The 20,814-nt window shown below is 51.4% G+C and overlaps 1 protein-coding gene across 2 annotated transcripts in view; it reads left to right on the top strand.

Moving 5' to 3' along the window:
* Positions 1–20,814, top strand: part of TRIM62 (tripartite motif containing 62) — a 36,497-nt gene that overhangs the window by 7,289 nt on the left and 8,394 nt on the right. For both annotated transcript variants that reach the window (XM_020896038.2, XM_070459111.1), the window contains 3 exons: positions 8,230–8,325; positions 13,352–13,608; positions 14,680–14,795. In XM_020896038.2, the coding sequence (XP_020751697.2) occupies positions 8,230–8,325; positions 13,352–13,608; positions 14,680–14,795 (469 nt within the window). The remainder of the gene's footprint in view (positions 1–8,229; positions 8,326–13,351; positions 13,609–14,679; positions 14,796–20,814) is intronic.

Genomic DNA, 20,814 nt, shown 5'->3' with positions numbered 1-20,814 from the left:
GGACTGGCCAGGTTCCCCAGCTGACAACTGGGTCTTGAGAACAGAGAGGGGAGACGTTACAGAGGGAAAAACAACACCCATGGTCCCATGTGCAGAGTGCCAGGGGCAGGCACCTATTCTCACTTCACCCTCACAGCAGCCCTAGGGGATAGGTCTCATTGCCCCATTTTTCACATGAGGAAACTGAGGCTCAGAGGTTGTGCCTAAGGTCATGCAACCAGTACATGCTGCTGGCCAGAACTTGGACTCAGATGATGATCTGAGTCAGCCAGGGACAGGCTTGAAGGTGAGCGGGTGGTTCATTGTGACTGGAGAGGGAAGGGTGGGAAAGGGGCTTGAATGCACCACCCCTACCCAAGGAGCATAGACTTGATCCTGGAGATGTGGGGGAACTAGGAACAGGCTAGAGCAGGCAAGGCTGGCCTGGTCAGTGTGCCTTAAAGGGCGGCATGTGGGTGTGCCTGGTGGGCAGCCTGGAGGAGGGGGCAGTATCACATGGTGCTGCCCTGCCAGAGACCGTGAGGCTCAAAGTGGACAGTGTAGGCTCAGAGGCCAAGAAGATGCATCAGGGTTCGGGCTGACGGAAGAAACAGGAGCATCGGGGGTCTGCGAGTAGAAGAGGGATCTGGAGGAAGGGAGAGAAGAGGCAAGTTCAGTTTGCCCGTGTGAAGATCTGGGGCAGATTTGGGCCAGAGGAGGGAAGAGAAGGCAGTACTGGGTGCAGAGGAGGGGAGGAGTCTTGAGCACCAAGGGGTCTTGAGTACCTATAGTGAGCCACGCCACGCTGGGCCCTTTCAAGGGTCTCATTTTATCCTCATCACATCCCCCGCCAAGTGGCTCTGGTCCTCATTTTATAGATAAGGCTCTGACGGGAAGATGTGATAGACCCAAGGACATGCAGCCAGGATTTGAACCCAGGTTTTTCTGACACCCAAGTTCATGCTGTTACCACCGGGCAGAACGGTGACAGGGGTGAGAGGGTCCCTGAAGCCAGTGGAGATGGCTTCTGGCAGCAGCTTATCCTCTGGGCTGGAGGAGGGACGGCCTTGCAGTCAGGGAGGTCTGGCCTTGGGGGCCTGTGAGCCCTGGCTCTCTGTCCTCCCCCTCAGCTGCTGCCCCAGGCCTGGCCTCTCTGTGTGCGCGCAGGAGCCCCAGAGTCTCTCGGCTGACATATTTGCATAATTGTGTGCTTACGTCAGCACCAGCCCTGACTCTGCCCCCTCTCCAGCAGCTCTGCCCTCAGGAGGGTATCTCCCCACCCCCATTCCTGTTCTGCCCCAGCGTTGATGGGGCCTGCAGAGTCCAGCTCCCCCAGGCTGACCTCCAAGACCAACTCCGCCCCACCACCCTGCTGCTCTCATCCCAGCCGGCCCCACTGGCCTTTCCAGCTGGGCACTCCACCCACATACCTGGCTCCGGCCACCCCCAACTGCCCCTCACTTCCTGCACACACCAGGTGTGCCTCTACCCAACCAGTTCTCTCCACCTGGAATGCTCTGGCCCCACCCTGGAGACTAGAAGGGACCCTGCCCAGCCATCCATCCATCTTCCCAGATCTTTACGTCAGAAATATACCCTCTCTAAGAAACTGCCTATTTCACATACAATTATAATTATTGTGATGCTAATGACAACTACGAGTGAGTGACTGAGCACTTCCTGGGCCTCCGGACAGGTCCTGCATTAAGTCACTTAATCCTCACAACAACCACAGAGCCGGGGCTGTCATTAGCTGTACTTGATAGATTTTGCAACTGGGGTGGGAGGGAGTCACAAACACTGCCAGGTTCCTAGGTGTTCCCTCCGTGTTTATCCTGTTCTCCCTTGCAGTCTACCTGTTTCTATTTCTGCCTCTCCTACTAACTTCAAACTCTCAAGGGCAAGGGCTGTCTGCAGCCCCCCAGCCCCCTGGAGTGGCTGGCCCAAAGCCTGACTGTGGGTGCCCAGATGTGATTACTGTATTGCTGATAGAGGGACCGAGTAGTTTCCAACATGGATTTTGGAGTCACTCGGATCCCCACTCCTGATTCTCACAAACTCTGTCACCTTTGGCACACTGCCTGACCTCTCTGAGACTCTGTTTCCCCCTCTGAGAGACTGGGGTGTCAAAGGCACTAATCTCATGAGGTTGTTGTGAGAATTAAGTGACACGCTGCCTGTGAAATTCAAACCTAAACCGCATCACCTCCAGACCCGGTTCTGAGCCTCCGGGAGGGTCAGTGTCCTTCCTCACAGTTAGCTCTATCACTTAGGAGTTTATCAACAGCTTCCTGTTTCCTGTCTGACATCTGCTGGGAGGAGATTTCCCAGTTGGTTCTCTGTCAAGCTGTGTGGCCATGGGCCACTCAGTCCCTTTTTCTTGGACTTCAGTTCCCTGTTCTAGAAATCCAGATGGCTGGACTAGATGGTCCCTGGGGCTCCTTTCCATTCTGGCCATGTGAGGAGGAAAGGAGGGCCCTGACACAGCAAACCACAGGGACATGGAGAAGTGACCCAGGAACCTCACATGGGACATGGTGGCCCCCTGTCTCCCAAGCACCCAGTGTACGCCAGGCCCTCCACTGTAAGGCTAAACACTTCTTACCGTTATCTCACTTCACACTTCCAACCCTAGGAGATATTGTTATCCCCGTTTCTCAGATGAGGGGCTGGGGCCCCGAGAGGTTAGGGTCCTTGCCCAAGATCACACAGCTAATGGATGACAAAGCCAATCTCCTAACCCAGGGGGTCAGGTCTAATCCCAGGTCTGGAAGGAGTGAAGGCAGGGTGAGTAACAAAGCCCAGGCTGCCTCCTCGTCCTGCTCTGTGGGTTCTGCGTTTTGTTCTTCCTAACTTAGCTGTTCCCTCGGGATCTGTAGCCCATCTGAGGAGAGCTGTCAGCCTGGGGACTCCACCCACCCTTTCAGAGGTGAGCCCTGACCCAGCCCAGCCTTTCCCCAGGGCAGATTCAGGATATAAACTCTGTGCCTGGCCCTCTCCTAGGTACTGAGGGTGTGAAAATCCTTCAGTCCCTGGCCTAAGAGCCTATATCTCAAGGGGAAGACTGACAGGTAACCTTGCTGTTAAGATGCAGCATGTGCCAGATAGTGTTTGAGGGAAGGCTCTGCACACAGGGGATTGTCTGGACAGAATGGAGCTGAGATATGGATTCTCAGTGGAGGTGAGGTCTGATCTAGGTCTTCCGAGATAAGCACTAGTCTAACAAGTAGAGAAAACCATGTAGCTGAGCCTTCCAGACAGAGGGAACAGTATGTATAAAGGCCTGGTGGAGGGCACTGCAAGTTCCTTCATGCATCTAGAGCAGCACTGTCCAGTAGAACTTTCTGGAATAATGGAAGTGTCCTGCATCTGCACCCTCTGATACTGTAGCCACCAGTCACCTGTGACTGTTGATCACTTGAAATGTTCACCCTAGTACAGCTGTTGTTCAGTTGCTCATCCATGTCCAGCTCTTTGCAACTTCATGGACTGCAGCACACCAGGCTTTCCTGTCCCTCACCAACTCCTGGAGCTTGCTCAAACTCATGTCCATTGAGTTAGTGATGCCATTCAACCATCTCATCTTCTGTCATCCCCTTCTCCTCCTGCCTTCAATCTTGCCCAGCATCAGGGTCTTTTCCAATGAGTTGGCTCTTCACATCAGGTGGCCAAAGGATTGGAGCATCAGCATCAGTCCTTCCAGTGAATATTCAAGGTTGATTTCCTTTAGGATTGACTAATTTGATTTCCTTGCTGTCCAAGGGACTCTCAAGAGTCTTCTCCAGCACCACAGTTCAAAAGCATCAATTCTTTGGTTTTCAGCCTTCTTTATGGTTTAACTCAGTACAGCTGAGGAACTGAATTTCAACTTTATTTCATTTGAATTTAAATAGCCACGTGTGACTAGCAGTTACTGCATTGAATGTTAGGTCTGGATGAAGAGAAAAGGCTGCAGAAGAAATCTGGGGCCAATACTGAAGGGTCTTGAATGCCACATTCAGACTTGGTGCCCTTTTCCCCAGCATGTGTGTGCTCAGTCACTCAGCCATGTCCAACTCTTTAAAACTCCATGGACGATAGCCCACCAGGCTCCTCTGTCCATGGAATTTTGCCGGCAAGAATACTGGAGTGGGTTGCCATTTCCTACTCCAGGAGATTTTCCTGACCCAGGGATTGAACTGGTGTCTCCTGCAGCTCCTGCATTGGCAGATGGATTCTTTACCACTGAGCCACCTGGGAAGCCCTCTTCTTCCCAGACAATGTGGAAATCCTGCAGAGGGACCTGGGGGAGGAGATGCAGGAACACATCCATCCTGGAGAACCGTCATCTCAGCTGCTCTGTGAGGCAGGGAGGAGCCTGGAGCCATGGTCCAGAAAAGAAGTGATAAAAACTGAACCAGGGCAGTGGGTATAGAGAGGAGAGGACAAATTCCAGGGCTAGCCTGATGACTGATTGGATTGGTGGCTGGGCCATGTCAAGGGTGACTCCTAGATTTCTGACTTGGGTGGCAGCAGGGATAGGGGGTGTGCCCTGCACAGAAATGGGGAACATGAGAGAAAGGGCAGTTTTGGGGTCCCATACCACTATTCCAGCTTTCACTGTGATGTAAATGTCTCTGTCCCTATCTCCCCCCAACCCACCCAGCCCATCTACATACCTTCTGAAGCATGATGGGTTGGGACTCACCCCCATCCTTCTCCCTGTCGTTGACACAGCAGCATGTGGGGCCCAAGGAGGCCTCATTCAGCACATGTTTGCGGAATGGACGAATGAGTGTTCCATTGCTCCCGGGATCCTGTTGTTCCCTGACCCTGAAAGCAGGGAGGAATTTGGCCATGTCCCTGGGGTGCCCTGAGCAATGTGAAGAACGTGGCCTCCAGGGCAGTTTTCTCAGAGAATCTGAAGAACTGCCTGAGTGGTTGGGTCTATGAGGGCAACCAAGGGAGAGAGTTGTAGCATTTGCTTCATCTCCTCAAACTCTGCATCTCAAGCAGACTGTCCCAAGCTGGACAGACCCGAGGCCATCAGGGAGAAGCAGTCATTCTGTATTCTTAGGTGAATGTGATCTATCTATTCCAGTGGCTCAGATGCATGAGAATCTATGAGGAATGACTTCCAACTGTTAGTAATAGAGTGTTGCCCAAAGTAACTGAAATTAGATGAGGGTGTATTTCTCTTCCACGTAAAACAGGTCTATAGGAAAGGAGCCCAGGCAATGGTGTGCCAGGGCCAACTTGCCCTGGTTCCTGAGAACTAACTGCAAATCTTGTCTCAGCTCTGCGTCTGATGACCTCACATGGAGAGCTTGAAATTGGCTTTGAGGGAGCCTTTACACCATGGAAATTGGCCAGCACTATAAACTGAGGCTATTTATCTTTTTTCCAGAGGGCAAGCTTCCTAGCACATCCCGAGTGCAGTGATGGTGTGGCTACCCCATCAGGGACCCAGGTTGCTTCTTCCTTCTGTTTCACTGGGTTTGGCCTGTCATGTCCATCTTTCTGGTTGCCTTATGGCCTGAGATGGTACTGGAGTTCCAGTCATTATGTCTGTGCAAGCTCTCTACTCCCATAAAACTAGCTATTCCGAGTTTTCTATCTAACTTGTATTTTCAAGGCTGGCTCCTCTTCATCCTTCACTTGTCATCTGAGGTGTGCCCTCCACAGGGAAGCCTTCTCTGACGCCCTACTAAATTCATCACCCATCCTACATGGCTTTATTTTCTCTAGAGCATAGACCATGTATGCATGCTAAGCTGCTTCAGTCATGTCTGACTCTTTGTGACCCTATGGACCGTAGCCCACCAGGCTCCTCTGTCCATGGCATAGACCATAATAGTTAACTATCTGAAGGTTTCCCTGGTGGCTCAGTGGTAAAGAATCTGCCTACCAATGCAGGAGATGCAGGTTCAATTCCTGGGTTGGGAAGATCCCCTAGAGAAGGAAATGGCAACCCACTCCAGTATTCCTGCCTGGGAAAGCCCAAGGACAGAGGAGCTTGGAGGGCTACAGTCCAGGGGGGTCACAAAAGAGTCAGACATGACTTAGTAACTAAACAACAATATTATCTGTCTTCCCCACTAGACTGGAAGATCCCTATCAGTAGGGACTATGTCTGTCTGGTTCTCTGCTGTGTCCCCAATGCCTCACACTGCCTGGTACATCATAATTGCTCAATAAATATTTGTTGAGTGAATAAGGGATAGTAAGCACAGATCATTTTGTTTTATACATGCTTCCCTTAGCATGTCATTGTGACCATTTTCTCACGTTGCTCTCTAGCCTGTAAAATTAGTTGGATTAGATGTTTTCAAGGGCTCTCCCTGCTCTGATGAGACAGGAGAACAGGAGGTGGGGGTGAGCAGGTAAGTCAGCTCCCTGGCACCACTCACACCCCAGGCTGACTAGAGAGCTGGGGCCAGAGGCTGTTTCCATGGAGATTCACTCCCAAAGAAAACTTCCTTGAGCCCCATTTCAATGCCAGGCCATTGTTGGGTGCAGGGGAGATAGAAAATGATAGGGTAGGCCTGCCCTGCATGGGGATGGATGAAGGACAGTCAGGAGAAAACCAGCTGTGATACCATGGACTGAATGTCCAGAAGTACTGGAAGCCAGGGCTTCCCAAGTGGTGCTAGTGGTAAGGAACCCACCTGTCAATGCAGGTAGACATAAGAGACACAAGTTCGATCCTTGGGTCAGGAAGATCCCCTAGAGGAGGGCATGGCAACCCACTTCAGTATTCTTGCCTGGAGAATCCCATGGACAGAGGAGCCTGGCAGGCTGCAGTCCATAGGGTCGCACAGAGTAGGACATGACTGAAGCAACTTAGCACACACACATGAACTGGGAGCCATCCATCTCTGTGCCCCATTCATTCATTTGAGAAATAATTATTGAGGCCCTACTGTGTGCTGGGCACTATTCTAAGTGCTGAGGATAGAACAGTGAACATGTCAGTCAAGATTCTTGCCTTCCTAAAACTCACATTCCAGTGGAAAAGAGGAACAGTAAACACACTGTCAGATAAATAAGCAAGATCATGGAGACCACAAAACAGGATGTGATGGAGGGTGGAAAGGATGCTACTGTGCATGGTCTGGTGAGGCAAGACCTCTCAGAGGAGGCAGCATCTGAGTTGTTACGTTAATGCTACAGGGGAATCAGGGGAGGATACCTGAGAGTGAAGTGCACCAGGCAGAGGAAGCAGCATGTGCAGGCACAGGGTTGAAGCAAGCCCAGAGTGTGGGACAGGAAGAAGACCGCTTTGGCTGGCTGGGAGTGATGGGGGAAGGATGGTGGAGACAGCAGTGGGACGGGCATGAGGGCACTGAGACACCTGCTTCAGGCACAAAGCTGAAGCAGGTGCCCCCAAACTCAGTAATCAAGAGGAATAATTCGTAATGAAATTTTTAAAAATCAAAATTAACGTCCAAAAAAACTGCATGATGAACAAAATATCAGATTTGTAAATAGAGACAAGATGACCAGCCATGACTTACTGAGCCATATTGGAACCAGAGGCAAAGGAAAAATTAGTCATAATGATCCTGTCCTTTAAAATTTTGACATGTTGTCTATCATGGATTTTTGTTGTTGTTCATTACTGAAGAAAATTGACACCTGGTGTCATGATCATGGTCTCCAGAACTAGACTTCCCGAGTTCCAATTCTGGCACTACCCTTCCACTCTTAGCTGTAAGTTTGGGGGCCAGTTTCTTGGCCTATCTGTATCAGTTTCTCCATTGGAAAATGGAAATAATAACAATGCCTACTTCAGGGTTACTGAGAGGATTAGATGACCCCATACAAGCTAAGGTCTGAGAACAGTGCCTAGCCCACTGGAAGTGCTCAGAGGATGTGGGGAGTTAGTCACAGCCTTGGACAGTGGTACGGCCTTGGTTCCTGCCAGAGGATTCTAAGCAAGGAGTCTTGACCATCAGGGGGTCAGAAAGTATGTGGAGGTGGATTGGAGACTGGGGGACCAGAAGCTCCTAGGATGGCCTGAGTGGAGGCTGTTGCAAAACTTCGGATGAAAGATGGGAACAGACTCTGGACATACTTGGGAGACAGACTCTACAGGACTTCGTGGTTGTTGAACTGTGATGGGAGGAGGGTGCTGGGGCAGGGGACACACAGGGCCAGGTTAGCTTCCAGCGCCTGCAGCAGTCAGGCCTGGGCTCTGCATCACCGTTACCAGGAAATACCGGGCTGGCTCTGGCCTGCTCCGCGATTCCTGTCTTGTCTGTGTTCCAGAGGGAGCTGAAGGAGCAGCTTCAGGCCCTTCAGGACAGTGAGCGGGAGCACACTGAAGCGCTGCAGCTGCTCAAGCGACAGCTGGCAGAGACCAAGGTGAGCCTGGCCTGGAGGTGGGGGCGGGGCTGGCGGAGGTGGAGGCGGAGCTTCGTGGAGGCGGGGCCAGTTGGGCACTTGAAGGGCGGGGACTCGAGCCTGCTGCGGGGGCGGGGCTTCGAGGGCCCCAGCTCCAGTTGAGAGGAGCGCGGAGGGCCGAGGCTGGGGCTTCTGCAAAGGGAAAGGGAAAGGGACCTTCTCCCAGATCACGGAAGGAAAGGATTTGGGCTGGTGCCCGGGGTTAAGGATAGGATCCTCGCTCCCTGCTTTGGGTGAAATTTGAGATGGGGTCAGGGACCCTCTAGGAAAACCCTGATGTCCTATGGGACTGGAAGAAGGTACCTAGTCTCTTTTCCCTCTCCTGTTGTTAAACACACCCATTTTTAAGTTAGCAATCCCTCCAATCTCTTCGAGAGAATGTTCCCTCCAAGTCCTCCTGATGATCTGTGGCTCAGCCCTGGTATAATCTCCTCTCTGAAACTCGGACCGTGAAGATATAAAGAGTAGGGGCAAACCCTGCAGGCTTTAAATACGATGGTCTGAAAAGAAAAGTCTTTTTCCTTGACCCGAGAGGAAGGCTGTGGGTTCTGATCCAGGCACTCCATGCTGTGTGAAGTTTGGGTAAACTGCAAGCTTTTCTGCAATCTTAATCTTTCCATCTGTGCAGCAGGGACTCTGCCAGGCTCTGTCCAGCCATGCTATTCTGGATCCTAGCACACTTCCAAGGGGCTCCTTCCAAATCCTCCACAGATATCTCTCTAACTGAGCAAGGTTTGCTTTGCTCTCCGCTGTCCTTCTGTCTGCTAAGCTTTTAGGTGATTTCATTGTCCTGGTAGCTCAGGGGTAAAGAACCTGCCTGCCAGTGCAGGAGACAAAAGAGACGTGGGTTCAATCCCTGGGTCAGGAAGATCCCTTGGAGTAGGGCGTGGCAACCCACTCCAGTGTCCTTGCCTGGAGAACTCCATGGACAGAGGAGTGTAGCAGGCTACAGTCCATGGAGTCGCACAGAGTCAGACACGACTGAAGTGACTTAGCACACACAGCATAGCACTCCATTTGCTGAGATGCCGCTGCCAGCAGCAGCTGGAGGCGCGCCTTAGGAATGTTCTGGGCCTCCAGAGGTCACTGGAGAGGCCCTTGGAGATCCAGACTTGTGCCCCAGCTTGGCTGCCAACCCACTGTGGGGTCTCAGGGAGGTCATGACAGACATTTCTTCAGAGAACATTCTGGAGTGCCTCCAGGCAGGACCCTTAGTGGGCAACAGATGAGAAACAGACCCAGAACTCTGGCATCGTTGCTTCTCACAGCCTCAGTTTCCCCACCTGCATGGGGATCCAGTACCTCTCAGGTGAAGAGAGCAAATGGAAGCCTCTGTCTGGGCGAGAGGGGAATATTATAATCTGTTTTTCTCCCCAGCATTCTGTTCTTCTCTCCAACCACCGCCCCCCCCCCCATTGTTTTTCTTCACTGACCTCTTCCTCCCCTGCCTTCCTGTCCATCTGTCTACCTCTGGGGGGTCCTGTGGGGCCACCTTCCCCTCCAGTTCCCCCAGCCCTGCTTCCTGTCTGGACTGGGGTGTTTATACAAGAAATGCCTATGGATGCTTTGGAGGTCATATTTCACCTGGTGCCTGACTCGGCTCAGCTTTCTTGTGGCGCCTACCCCTCTAGTGGCCCGGCTTGAGGGCCTGTCTGATCTCCCTCCCTGGGCCCAATGTTTTCCTTGGTCGGCCCTGACCGAGTGACGCATTCTTGGCAGGGTATTTTTCTGAAACAGCCCCAGCTCCTCCAAGCCCAGTGTGTTCCCAGGGATGTGGTGGGCTGAGGTGGGGGCTGCTTTCCCAGTCGAGGCACTGAAGGGATTGGGGTTGGGGCAGGACTGGCTCTGTCCTAGAAAAAACTAGAAAAAACTAGAGTAAATGGGGCACACCAGTTTAGCTGAATCTTTCTCTGTGCTGGGAATTGTGTTCCCCACCCATTGTCCTGCTGAACTGCACAGAACGTCACCTCCATGACCGCAGGATTCCCCAGAACCTATACACTGTCTAGCACACAATAAATCAGTTCAGTTCAGTCACTCAGTCGTGTCCGACTCTTTGAAACCCCATGGGCTGCGACACGCCAGGCTTCTCTGTCCATCACCAGCTCCTGGAGTTTGCTCAAACTCATGTCCATTGAGTCAGTGATGCCATCCGACCATCTCATCCTCTGTTGTCCCCTTCTCCTGCCTTCAATCTCCTCCTGCCACAATTGTGCCTTCAATTGTGCCTGCTGCCACAATGATAAATAGTTGTAGAACAAATGAGTGAGAAAAAAACACCTTTTGAAGTAGGAATTGTTGTCTCCATTTTAATAGCAAGGAGACTGAGGCATAGAGAGATTGCGGGACATGCCTGAGGCCCCATGGCTAGTAAGTAGCTAATTGAGAGCTTACTGTCTAATTCTGTCAGATCATAGAGCATATTCCAGCCTCATGCTGGGTTGTCCTCAGCAAGATCTCTGGCTCTGTGGTCTGCAAGCCGGAGAGGCCTAGAGAACCCATCAGGGACATACTTAGGCCTCCTGGGATGGCTGTCACTCTGATGTTTCACTTCTGAGCTGCCCTCTCCCAGTTTCTTTCTCTCCTCTTGTGCTGGAGACACTAGGCCCCCACCAAGAAAGATGATGGAGTCTGCACCCACCTCTGCAAATCAGTCTTGGGCCAGACCCTTCCCTCCTTCACCATTCAAGCAGATTCTGCCCATCAACCTGTGCCAGGCCCTGGGATGGGCACAAAGAGTGCAGGGTTAAGAAAGATAAAGATGTCATTCCTATCCAGGAGTGGTTCGTTCACTAGCTGGGAAGCCACATAAAACATGCGGCAGCATATTAAGAATATTTACAAAATGCTGTGGGAACATTTAGCCTGTTTAACTGGCTGCAAAATTTAGGGAAGGTATCCCAGAGAAGGGAGCTTTTGGTCTGGGTCTCACAAGATAAGTAGGAGTTTGCCAGTTGCATAAAGCATTTGCTGGGGGAGGGGTCCACTCTAGGTCGGTAGACTTACAGTGCAATGGCACTAGAGTGGTAAGTGAGATTAGAGTGAGGACTTTGAATTCCAGACTAAGGAATTTAGCGCTGTACTAGTCATCAAGGTGCCAAGAGATGTTCCTGAACACAAGACTGACTGTGACCCAGTTTGCACTTTAGAAGGATCACTCTGGCAGCAAGTTTGTTGGCAAAGATTAGGTGTAGTTGACACGTTAAACCAGTGAGTTGGTGGAACCCATGGGCATGTGTGGAGGAGGCAGGTGGAAAGATGAATGTGGCACTCAGGAGACACGTAAGGCCTTCAAGAAGGATGGATCTGGAAAGCAGCCTCAGAGTAGTGGGAGTTGAAGATGAGGGAGGGCATGTCATGTATGAACAAAAGGAGCCAGGACTGGATGAGTCCTCAGGAACAGGGATGGCAGGGAGGGAGCAGCCACAGAGGTGGGAGGCAAACCAGAATTCTCGATTAGTAGAGGCTGGCCCTTGGGCCAAATGCTGCTGCAGACTGGCTGAGGAGGAGCCAGAAGGGCTGGCCATGAGATTTAGGGTTCTTTGGAGGCAGCAGCAGATGGTCCAGGGCAGGCATGCCCCATCTTCCCCACCATGACCTGCTGCTGCAGGAACCTCACCTTCCCTGGGTGAGGGGGCTCCAAGGGGCCACAGGCAGCCTGGCCCTTCGTCCCCAGCCTCTCCCTTCACCACCCTCTTTGTCTGCCTGGCAAGCTGGGTGGGCATGCGCAGGGAGGCTGGCCCACTGCCAGCAGCTCTTCCTGCCGGCCCACAGCCACGACCGGGAGGGAACAGGCCCTAATTGAGCCTTTGTGGAGCTTCCCACAGAGCCCTGGGCACTGAACACAGCGGGGTCTCTGACTCTGTGAACTCCCAGTCAGAATCCCACAAAGTCAAATTGCAGAGGCAGGCCCCACACGCTGCTGCCGCTGAGCAGCACTTTTGTACCCTGTGTCATCCTGCCTCTTGCTGTCCCCTCGGCCCGTTCCCCGCCTCCACCCCCAACTGACATCCTGCTCACCCTTCAGGCCCCAGCTCAGCAGCCATCTCTCCACGAAGACTTCTGGGATGTGCCTGTTCCAGTGTTTAAATAACCAGGCTCTGGGGCTGCACCTCAAACAATGTCATGCGCTTTGTGAATCTCCCCTCACTTACCGTAGCCCTGCAATGTCATTGTGTAACCCTCTTCCCAGATAAGAAAACCAAGGTTCAGAGGTATCAGGCAGCTAAAGTTGCCACAGCGGGAGACTCAGTGCCCTTGGGCACCAAAGCTTTGCCTTTTACCACTCAATCCCTTCCTGGGCCTGGCAGTACCCTGGGGACAGAGAGAATCAATCAAGTCCATGCTTGTCTTTCTGTGACAATGGCTTTAACCCACAACTCTTGTTCCCTAGCAAGAGGGTCTGGGGGTGCTGGGACAGGGTGAGTGACCCTGAAACTTTGCCCAGTACATTGCCATTTATAAAGCTCTCTGACATCTGTGATCTCCTTGGCATCTTTGCTTAGGCTGCATGAGTGATGTTTTTTAAAAAATAAAAATTTCACTATCTCCTAGACTGAGCTCAGCATCTGCTCCCTGCCCATCCCGCCACATCTCTGGCCCACTTCCTCATCCCTCCTGTCCCCAAGCCAGAAATCCGGACATCATCCTCACACCTGTCTCTCCTTTACCCCACAGCCAGCCAGTCTGTCACCAGGGCCACCGAGGCTCCCCCTACAGATACCTTTCAAGCCTTGTCCGTCTGCTGCTCCTCTAGCTCAAGCATCATTGCCTCGCCTGGACCACTTCATTTGTTTCCTAATGGAGACTATTTGTTGTCCTTGATCAGGCCAGCTCTCTTCTGCCGCCATGCTTTTTGCCATTTCCTCACTGAACGTACCTTTCCCGCCCTTTCCTCTCTGCATGCCAAGACCCTCGGTCTCCTCCTCTCACACAGTGATCACCCCATCCATTCTCCCTGACTAACCTCTGATGACCGTGTCCACAGTCTTCCACCAAAAGCCTGCGGACCACCATCGGGGAGGCGTTCGAGCGGCTGCACCGGCTGCTGCGGGAGCGGCAGAAGGCCATGCTGGAGGAGCTGGAGGCAGACACGGCTCGCACGCTAACCGACATCGAGCAGAAAGTCCAGCGCTACAGCCAGCAGCTGCGCAAGGTGCAGGAGGGGGCACAGATCCTGCAGGAGCGGCTGGCCGAAACCGACCGGCACACCTTCCTGGCTGGCATGGCCTCGCTGTCCGAACGGTGAGTGCCTGCCTGCCCCAGCGTCTTCTCCAGATGGGTCACTCCTCCCCAGCCCCTGTAGGATGGAGGGCTGGTTAGCAGAGAAATCATTCATTCAGATCTCCATCAAACACACAGGACATCTGCTCTGTGCCATAGCCTGGGGTGAAGGCTTTGTGTACGCACACTATTTTATACATAATATTTATAATCCTATAGGATATTACTTATTTTGTGTGATTTATGTTATAAATATACATTTTATACTATTTATTATAATATCTTTTTTTTTATTCCCAACCAGCCCCTTGGAGGTCGTTACTACTGTCATACCTATTTCACACATGTAGCAACTGGCCAAAGCCCTTCATCTAGCACATGGGGGAGCCAGGATTCAAGGCCAGGTCTCTCTGGTTCCATGGCTACCTTTAATAATAATACTTGGGACTTCCCTGGTGGTCCAGTGGTGAAAACTCCACGCTCCCACTGCAGGGGGCATAGATTCGATCCCTGGCTAGGGAACTAAGATCCTGCATGCTGCGTGGCATGGCCACCCCAAAATAACAAATAAATAAAATAATAATAACACTTAATTATTGGTTTTCCCTTGTGGCTCAGCTGGTAAAGAATCCACCTGCAATGCGGGAGATCTGGGTTCGATCCCTGGGTTGGGAAGATCCCCTACAGAAGGAAAAGGCTACCCACTGGAGAATTCCATGGACCAAATAGTCTATGGAGTCGCAAAGAGTTGGACACGACTGAGTGACCTTGACTTTTATTTTCAATGACCAGTACTGAGAGCTGATGTCATGTATTGTGTTGACCATGAGGCACACACCGTGCTAAGTGTTTTACATGCATTAAGCTGCACAGTGCTCACAAGTCTAGGAGGCAGGTGTTATCATAGTACCCATTTTAAAGATAAAGAAACGGAGGGTGATAGCTAGAGAATTAGGAAGTGGTAGAAGTAAGCACTTGAGTCTGGGTATGGCAGACTTCCCACTCATGGCCTCGCCCTATGCCAGCGACCCTGAAGGTGCTGGGACAGGAATCTAGCCCCCAATGTGGTCTGCTCTCTTGCTCCCTTTCCAGGCTCAAAGGGAAAATCCACGAGACCAACCTAACCTATGAAGATTTCCCAACCTCCAAGTACACAGGCCCCCTGCAGTACACCATCTGGAAGTCCCTATTCCAAGACATCCACCCAGGTAAGGCCCTTCCTGCCACTCACCAGAGGGCCCAGGAAGAGGCAAGGATCATCACAGGTTGGAGCTAGATGGGCCACTGCCCAGTCCAGCCCCCCGCTCTACACACAGCACAGGGGCAGGGCAGAGGGATGGGAAGGGTGCCTTAATGAGCACCTACTATGTTCCGGGGCCTGTGCTGGGCACCTGCAGTAACTCAACCCAGGGAATCTTTATACTGATACAACTCCAGGAGGTTGGTTCTACTAGTGTGCCCATTCTCTAGATGAAGAGACTGAGGCTGTGGGCTGTTCACTCATTCACTGTATGAGTACAGAAGAGATGAAGCACCTACCTCACACCAGGCACTATTCTAGGTACTGAAGATAAAGCAGTGAACGAAACAGGCAAAACTTCCTACCCTTGTGCATCTCAGTTACATCCTAGGGTGAGAGAGAGAAAGAAAACAAAATTAAATAAGTAAAACACATAGTTTATTAGATAGTGATAAAAGATAAGGAAGGCAGCTAGCAGATGTTGAGGCAGGAAAAAACATTTGGTAGGGGATTCAGTCAGAAGACCTCCCGGAGAAGGAGGGAGTAAAGACCTGAAGGAAGAAGAGTGAGCCATGTAGATACCCTGGGAAGAGTGCTCCTGGCAGTGGGACTAGCAGGTGCAAAGGTTCTGAGGCAGGAGCACGCTGGGCATGTTCAGGTCAGAGTAAGGAGACCAGTATGGCTGGAGTGGAACGAGTGAGGACAGTGGAGCTAGCAGTAGCCGGACCATGAGGGCCTGTGGGCCCAGGTGAAAGCTTTCAATTTTATGCTGAGTGAGATGGGAGTCCTTGAGGATTTGGGATGGTAACATGAAGTAACGTGAGCTTTTAAGTTTTTAAAGGATGCCTCTGGCTGCTGAGTTGAGAATAGACTGCAGGAGTAAGGGGTAGAGGTTAGGAGACTATTGCAGTAATCCAGGCGAGAGGTGATGCTGGCCTGAAGCAGGGTGATAGTAGTGCACATGGCAAGACGTGACTGGATTTAGGATCCATACTGAACAGAGAGCCAACAGGATTTTCTAACGCATTGGATCTCAGATGTGAGAAAGAGAAAACCGATAAGGAAGGCTAGAACAATTTTGGCTGAGGTGACTGGGAAGATGGAGTTGTAAGCATGTGAGGCTCGTGATGCCAATCAGATGTCTCAGTGCAGATGTGGAGAAGGCAGTGGAGATGACACGTATGCAGTTCAGGAGAAGGGTCTGGGCCAGTGGTGTCCGCATGTGGACGGTACCGAATGAGCCAGGATGAGATCACCTAGGAGGTGAGTTGAGGGTAGAGAGAAAAGAGAGAGGACCATGCTAACAATTGGAGCCCTGGGGCCATCCTAGAAATCAAGGACAGGAAGGGGACCCAGTCAAGGAAACCGAGAAGGAACAGCCAGAGAATAGGAGGGAGACCTGGTCCATCCTGGAAGCCAAGTGGAGAAAGTGTTTCGAGGAGGGGGAGTGGCTGGTGGCGGCCAGGCTGCAACACCAAGTGTGGGAAGATCAGCACTGACTGTTCTCTTGGTCTTGATGGCCTTGACAGGAGCCACTCTGGTGGAGCAATGGAGGCAAATCCTGATTGGAGGCCATCCAAGAGAGAATGGGAGAGGAAGTGGAGACAGTGCTTTCAAAGAGTTTTATTTGTGGGAAGGAGAGAGAATGTGGCAGCAGCTGTTTGTTTAAGATAGAAGAAATGATAGCATGTTTGGGGGTGGAGCAGGGGGGCTTCCCTGGTGGCTCAGCTGGTAAAGAATCCAACTGCAAAGCAGCAGACCCTGGTTCAATTCCTGGGTTGGGAAGATCCCCTGGAGGAGGGCATGGCAACCCATTCCAGTATTCTTACCTGGAGAATCCCCATGGACAGAGGAGCCTGGTGGGCTACAGTCCATGGGGTTGAAAAGAGTTGGACATGACTGAGCGACTAAGCACAGCATGTGGGGGAAGGGGGGCACAGAAAAGATGCAGTAGAAAAAGGTAGAACTGAGGATGAATGAGAGAGAATTGCTGGAGTGCCGTCGGGTGTGGGGTCCACCCCAGCCTCTGCCGGCAGCCCAGAGAAGGGAGAATACATGGGCACCAAAGCAGAGGGGCAGGTGGTGGAAGCTCATGGGAATTCTCTTCTGATAGCTTTGCCTTTCCCAGTAAGGTAGGAAGCAAGGTCATCCACTGGGATAAGAATGGACTAGAGAAGGTCACGGGAGGTGGGCTGAGAGGGGAGAAAGTCTGGAATGGATTTCTAGTAGAGTCAATAGACCCTGGGGCTCTGAGATCAACACCTTCCCAACATTACACAACCTACCAGGGCATCAGAGTCGAACCTATTGGCAGCAGGGAGCCTATGTGTTGAGTCAGGTGCAATGTCCTATAGAGAGGAGACAAGGATGTAGAGGGGACTAGTCCCTAAAAGGTAGACACTATTATTATATTTTAGATGAGGCAACTGAGGCACACAACTGTTAGGAACTGTTCATGGTCATAACCTGGTAAATGGTACAACCAAGATTTGAACCAGAACCATCAGACCCAAACGGTGTGCCCTTCCCTACTAAGCCTATCAGGCATTCTCTGGCCTCATACCACCAAACCAGGAAGGCTGCTGGGGAGGCCGAGGCTCAGAGAGGCTCATTGATTTTCCCAGGTCACACAGCAATCAGATTTGCACCTGTCTGGATTCATTCGTTCAATCTACAAACATTGAAAGTCCTTTGATGCACGTTCAGGAGAGACAGATGGGACAACAGACCCTAACATTCTATGGGAAAACGGCCATGATGAGGGACTTACACGGGGCCATGGGAGCCCAAGAGGCAATAGGAAGCTCTGGATGGGTCAGGGAAGGAGCCAGGGGAACACTGAGCAGATGGTGTTTGCACTGAGCAATGAAAACTGAAGGCTTTCCCACTCGGGGAGGGTGTGGCCTAGAGATGACTCCAGACAATCCCTGGCATTGAGAACGATATACGCAAAGAAGCATCCCAAGATGCTCATGATTGGCCTCCAGGTACAAATGGAGAAGGACTGAGGACAATCACTGAGGGTGTGAGTGCTAGATAGGGATGGGGCTCCCCTCTAGGTGACTGAAGGCCGCCTCTGATGCATCATGACCAATTTCACAAAGATGAAGGGATACCTCCTAGTACCCTTCAGTCTGGATCTGTGCCCTCATTGACAAAGCAGGCAGTAGTTGGGGGAAGGGCCCCATTTTCCAGCCGACTGGGTAGGGCTCTGGACTAACCTCCTGGTGTAGGGGTGGGGAGGTCTCTGTGTGCTCCCAGCCTTGGAGGGACCTTCACAGTGGGACCCAGCAGCGTGAGGGCCACACATGGGTGAAGCGGCATAACTTAAGGAAGCAAGAAGCCCAGCCAAGGGTCCTGACCCCTCCCCTGACCCAGGGAAGCCCCTCAGGCAGATGGTCTCAGGAACCGATTTATCTCAGCTGCCACCTGCCTCACCCCCATCACTGCTCAGTGAGGCAATCCAGGTAGTTAAACCTTATATATCAAGGCACTGTGACATCTGGGCCCTGCCAGTCTCTCCTTCTCCCTCTATATCACACCCAGACACACGGAACCATCTTCAGGTCTTACATTAGTCACATTCCCTCTCCTGCACACTTTTCTCACTTTTGTACAAGTGAGAAAACCCTCGACACAAACCTCAGACTTTGAGAACTAACTCCTACTCTCTTTTACATCTTAGTTTATAAACACCTCCTCTGAAATACCTTCCTGGATTTCTCCAGGTAGCCCTAGGCTTTTCTGGTCTTGCTGTCTTATTAATGTCTGCATGGCTGTCTCTCTTGCTAGACTGTGAGCTCTGAGAGGTCAAGGGCTGAGTCTGATTCATCACTCTACATCCCCAGCAGCTAGTGCAGTAAATGTTTGTGGATGATTGAATAAAGAAATGAATGAGTCCTGGTCTCAGTTCTGTTACTAGAATACCCTGATATTAAGTAGGTGCTCAGTGATTATTTGTTAAATGAAGGAACTTGCTGCACATCCCTGAACAAGTCCCTTCCTCCCTCTAAGCCTCTGTTTCCTCCTCTATTATAGAGATACTAGTGTTCCCTTCTTGACTCCCCCACAAGAGAGCAAACGGATGTGGGAATTTGCTGATTGCCCCAGGGCAGGCTTTCTCAGCCTCAGAACTATTGACATTTGGGGCTGGATAATTCCTTGTCTTGGGAGCTGTCCTGTCCGTGGTAGGATGTTCAACAGCATCCCTGGTCTCTACCCAACTAGATGCTACACACACATACACACCCAGATATGACAACCAAATATATCTCATTCATTGTCCAATGTCCCCTGTGAGGCAGATCCACCCCAGTTAAAAATGACTTCCCCAGAGAAAGCAGCCTGTAGGAGGGGGCAGAGGGAGCCCCAGCATGTGCTCCGAACATCCTGCCGAGGATAGCAGCCCCTGGGGGTTCAGAGAACAGTGACCTGGTTAGCCGGGCCTCTTCCTTTGTCTGTAGGGCCTATGAAGTCACTCTGGCTCTTCTGCCAAAACCAAGGCCCTTTATGTCTAGATGGGAGGGGCAGGCGCCCCCAGGGACCTAGCCCTGGATTCTAGCAGCTTCCTGCCTACCCGCCTTCCAGTTCAGGCTTCCTACTAGGTCACCAGAGAATTTTATTTAGCACCTGTCACTCCCCTGCTCTGGAACCTCAACTCTCCACCTCCACCCACACCCCTGCCCCACCCCTCAGCTGACACTGGAAACCCTCCTCCAACTGTCTGGCCTGACTGCCCCATCTCCCGGGCACCAACTTCCTCCCCACCCAGGACAAGTGGCCATTGTCCAGAGGACACCAGACGCTGCTTCTTTTGCTCCTGCCACCTCCCTTTCTGGGCTGCTCTCTCCCCCACCCCTGCTTATCTGAATCCAATCATTTTGGGTTCCAGCATATTCACTGTCAAGCTGTGTGACCCAGGGCAGATCTCCACTCTGTCTGAGCCTGTTTCTTCATCTGTGAAACAGATGGCGGAAGGTGTGATTTATCACCCAGGGGAGGTAGGAGAATTAAATAAGATTATTTATTTGTGATAATAATCCTGGAACTTAGTAAATGCATGATACCTATTTCTTACGATTATCACGAATCATCAGATGTTTCCTCAGTCTTGCTGAACAAGCTTTCTGGGGCCACATAAAGGAAAGAACATGAGTGAAAAGACCTTAGCTTGAATTCTGGTTTCACATCCACCCCAAGTGGCAAATTAAGCAAGCCACTTAATTCAGAGAAATCTCCTTGGAACTTCAGTTTCCTCTTCTGAGAAATGGGTACAGTAATTTGTGCTGCTGGGGCTGCTGTGGTGGTCTCATGAGCTAGAGAATGTGAAAGGTTTTTTTTTAATGCCCCACTGGGTGCAGCTGAAGGTCTGAGTAGGCAGGAGGAATCAGACTTTTTAAAGGCCTGAGTAGAGGAAAGAACCGATGGAATTTCTTGCCCTGTCAGGCCTCAAAGTTGCTGTCCTTGAGAACAAGGAGGCACAAATGACTTGCTACCCAGTCTTTGGAGCTGCTGGACTTTGGAGTTTCTCTGCTGCTTGGGTCGCTGTGGTATGTGGTTGATGGTGACCAAGAGATAGATCCTGGGTCCCCCTGCAGTCCATGATCCTTCCTGCATGCCTCTTGACCTTGAGGTCTCAGTTCAGGTCAGTCGCTCAGTCCTTGCAACCCCATGGACTGCAGCACGCCAGGCATCCCTGTCCATCACCAACTCCCAGAGCTTGCTCAAACTTCTTTTTTTTTTTTTTATTAGTTGGAGGCTAATTACATTACATCATTACAGTAGTTTTTGTCATACATTGAAATGAATTAGCCATGGATTTACCTGTATTCCCCATTGCTCAAACTTCTGTCCATCGAGTCAGTGATGCCATCCAACCATCTCATCCTCTGTCATCCCCTTCTCCTCCTGCCTTCAATCTTTCCCAGCATCAGGGTCTTTTCCAATGAGTCAGTTCTTCAAATCAGGTGGCCAAAGTATTGGAGCTT

Source organism: Odocoileus virginianus, chromosome 30 (assembly GCF_023699985.2).
Source record: "Odocoileus virginianus isolate 20LAN1187 ecotype Illinois chromosome 30, Ovbor_1.2, whole genome shotgun sequence".
In the NCBI taxonomy this organism is placed as follows: Eukaryota; Metazoa; Chordata; class Mammalia; order Artiodactyla; family Cervidae; genus Odocoileus; species Odocoileus virginianus.
Note: the sequence above shows the minus strand (reverse complement) of the source record. Positions and strands in the feature narration are given on the sequence as shown.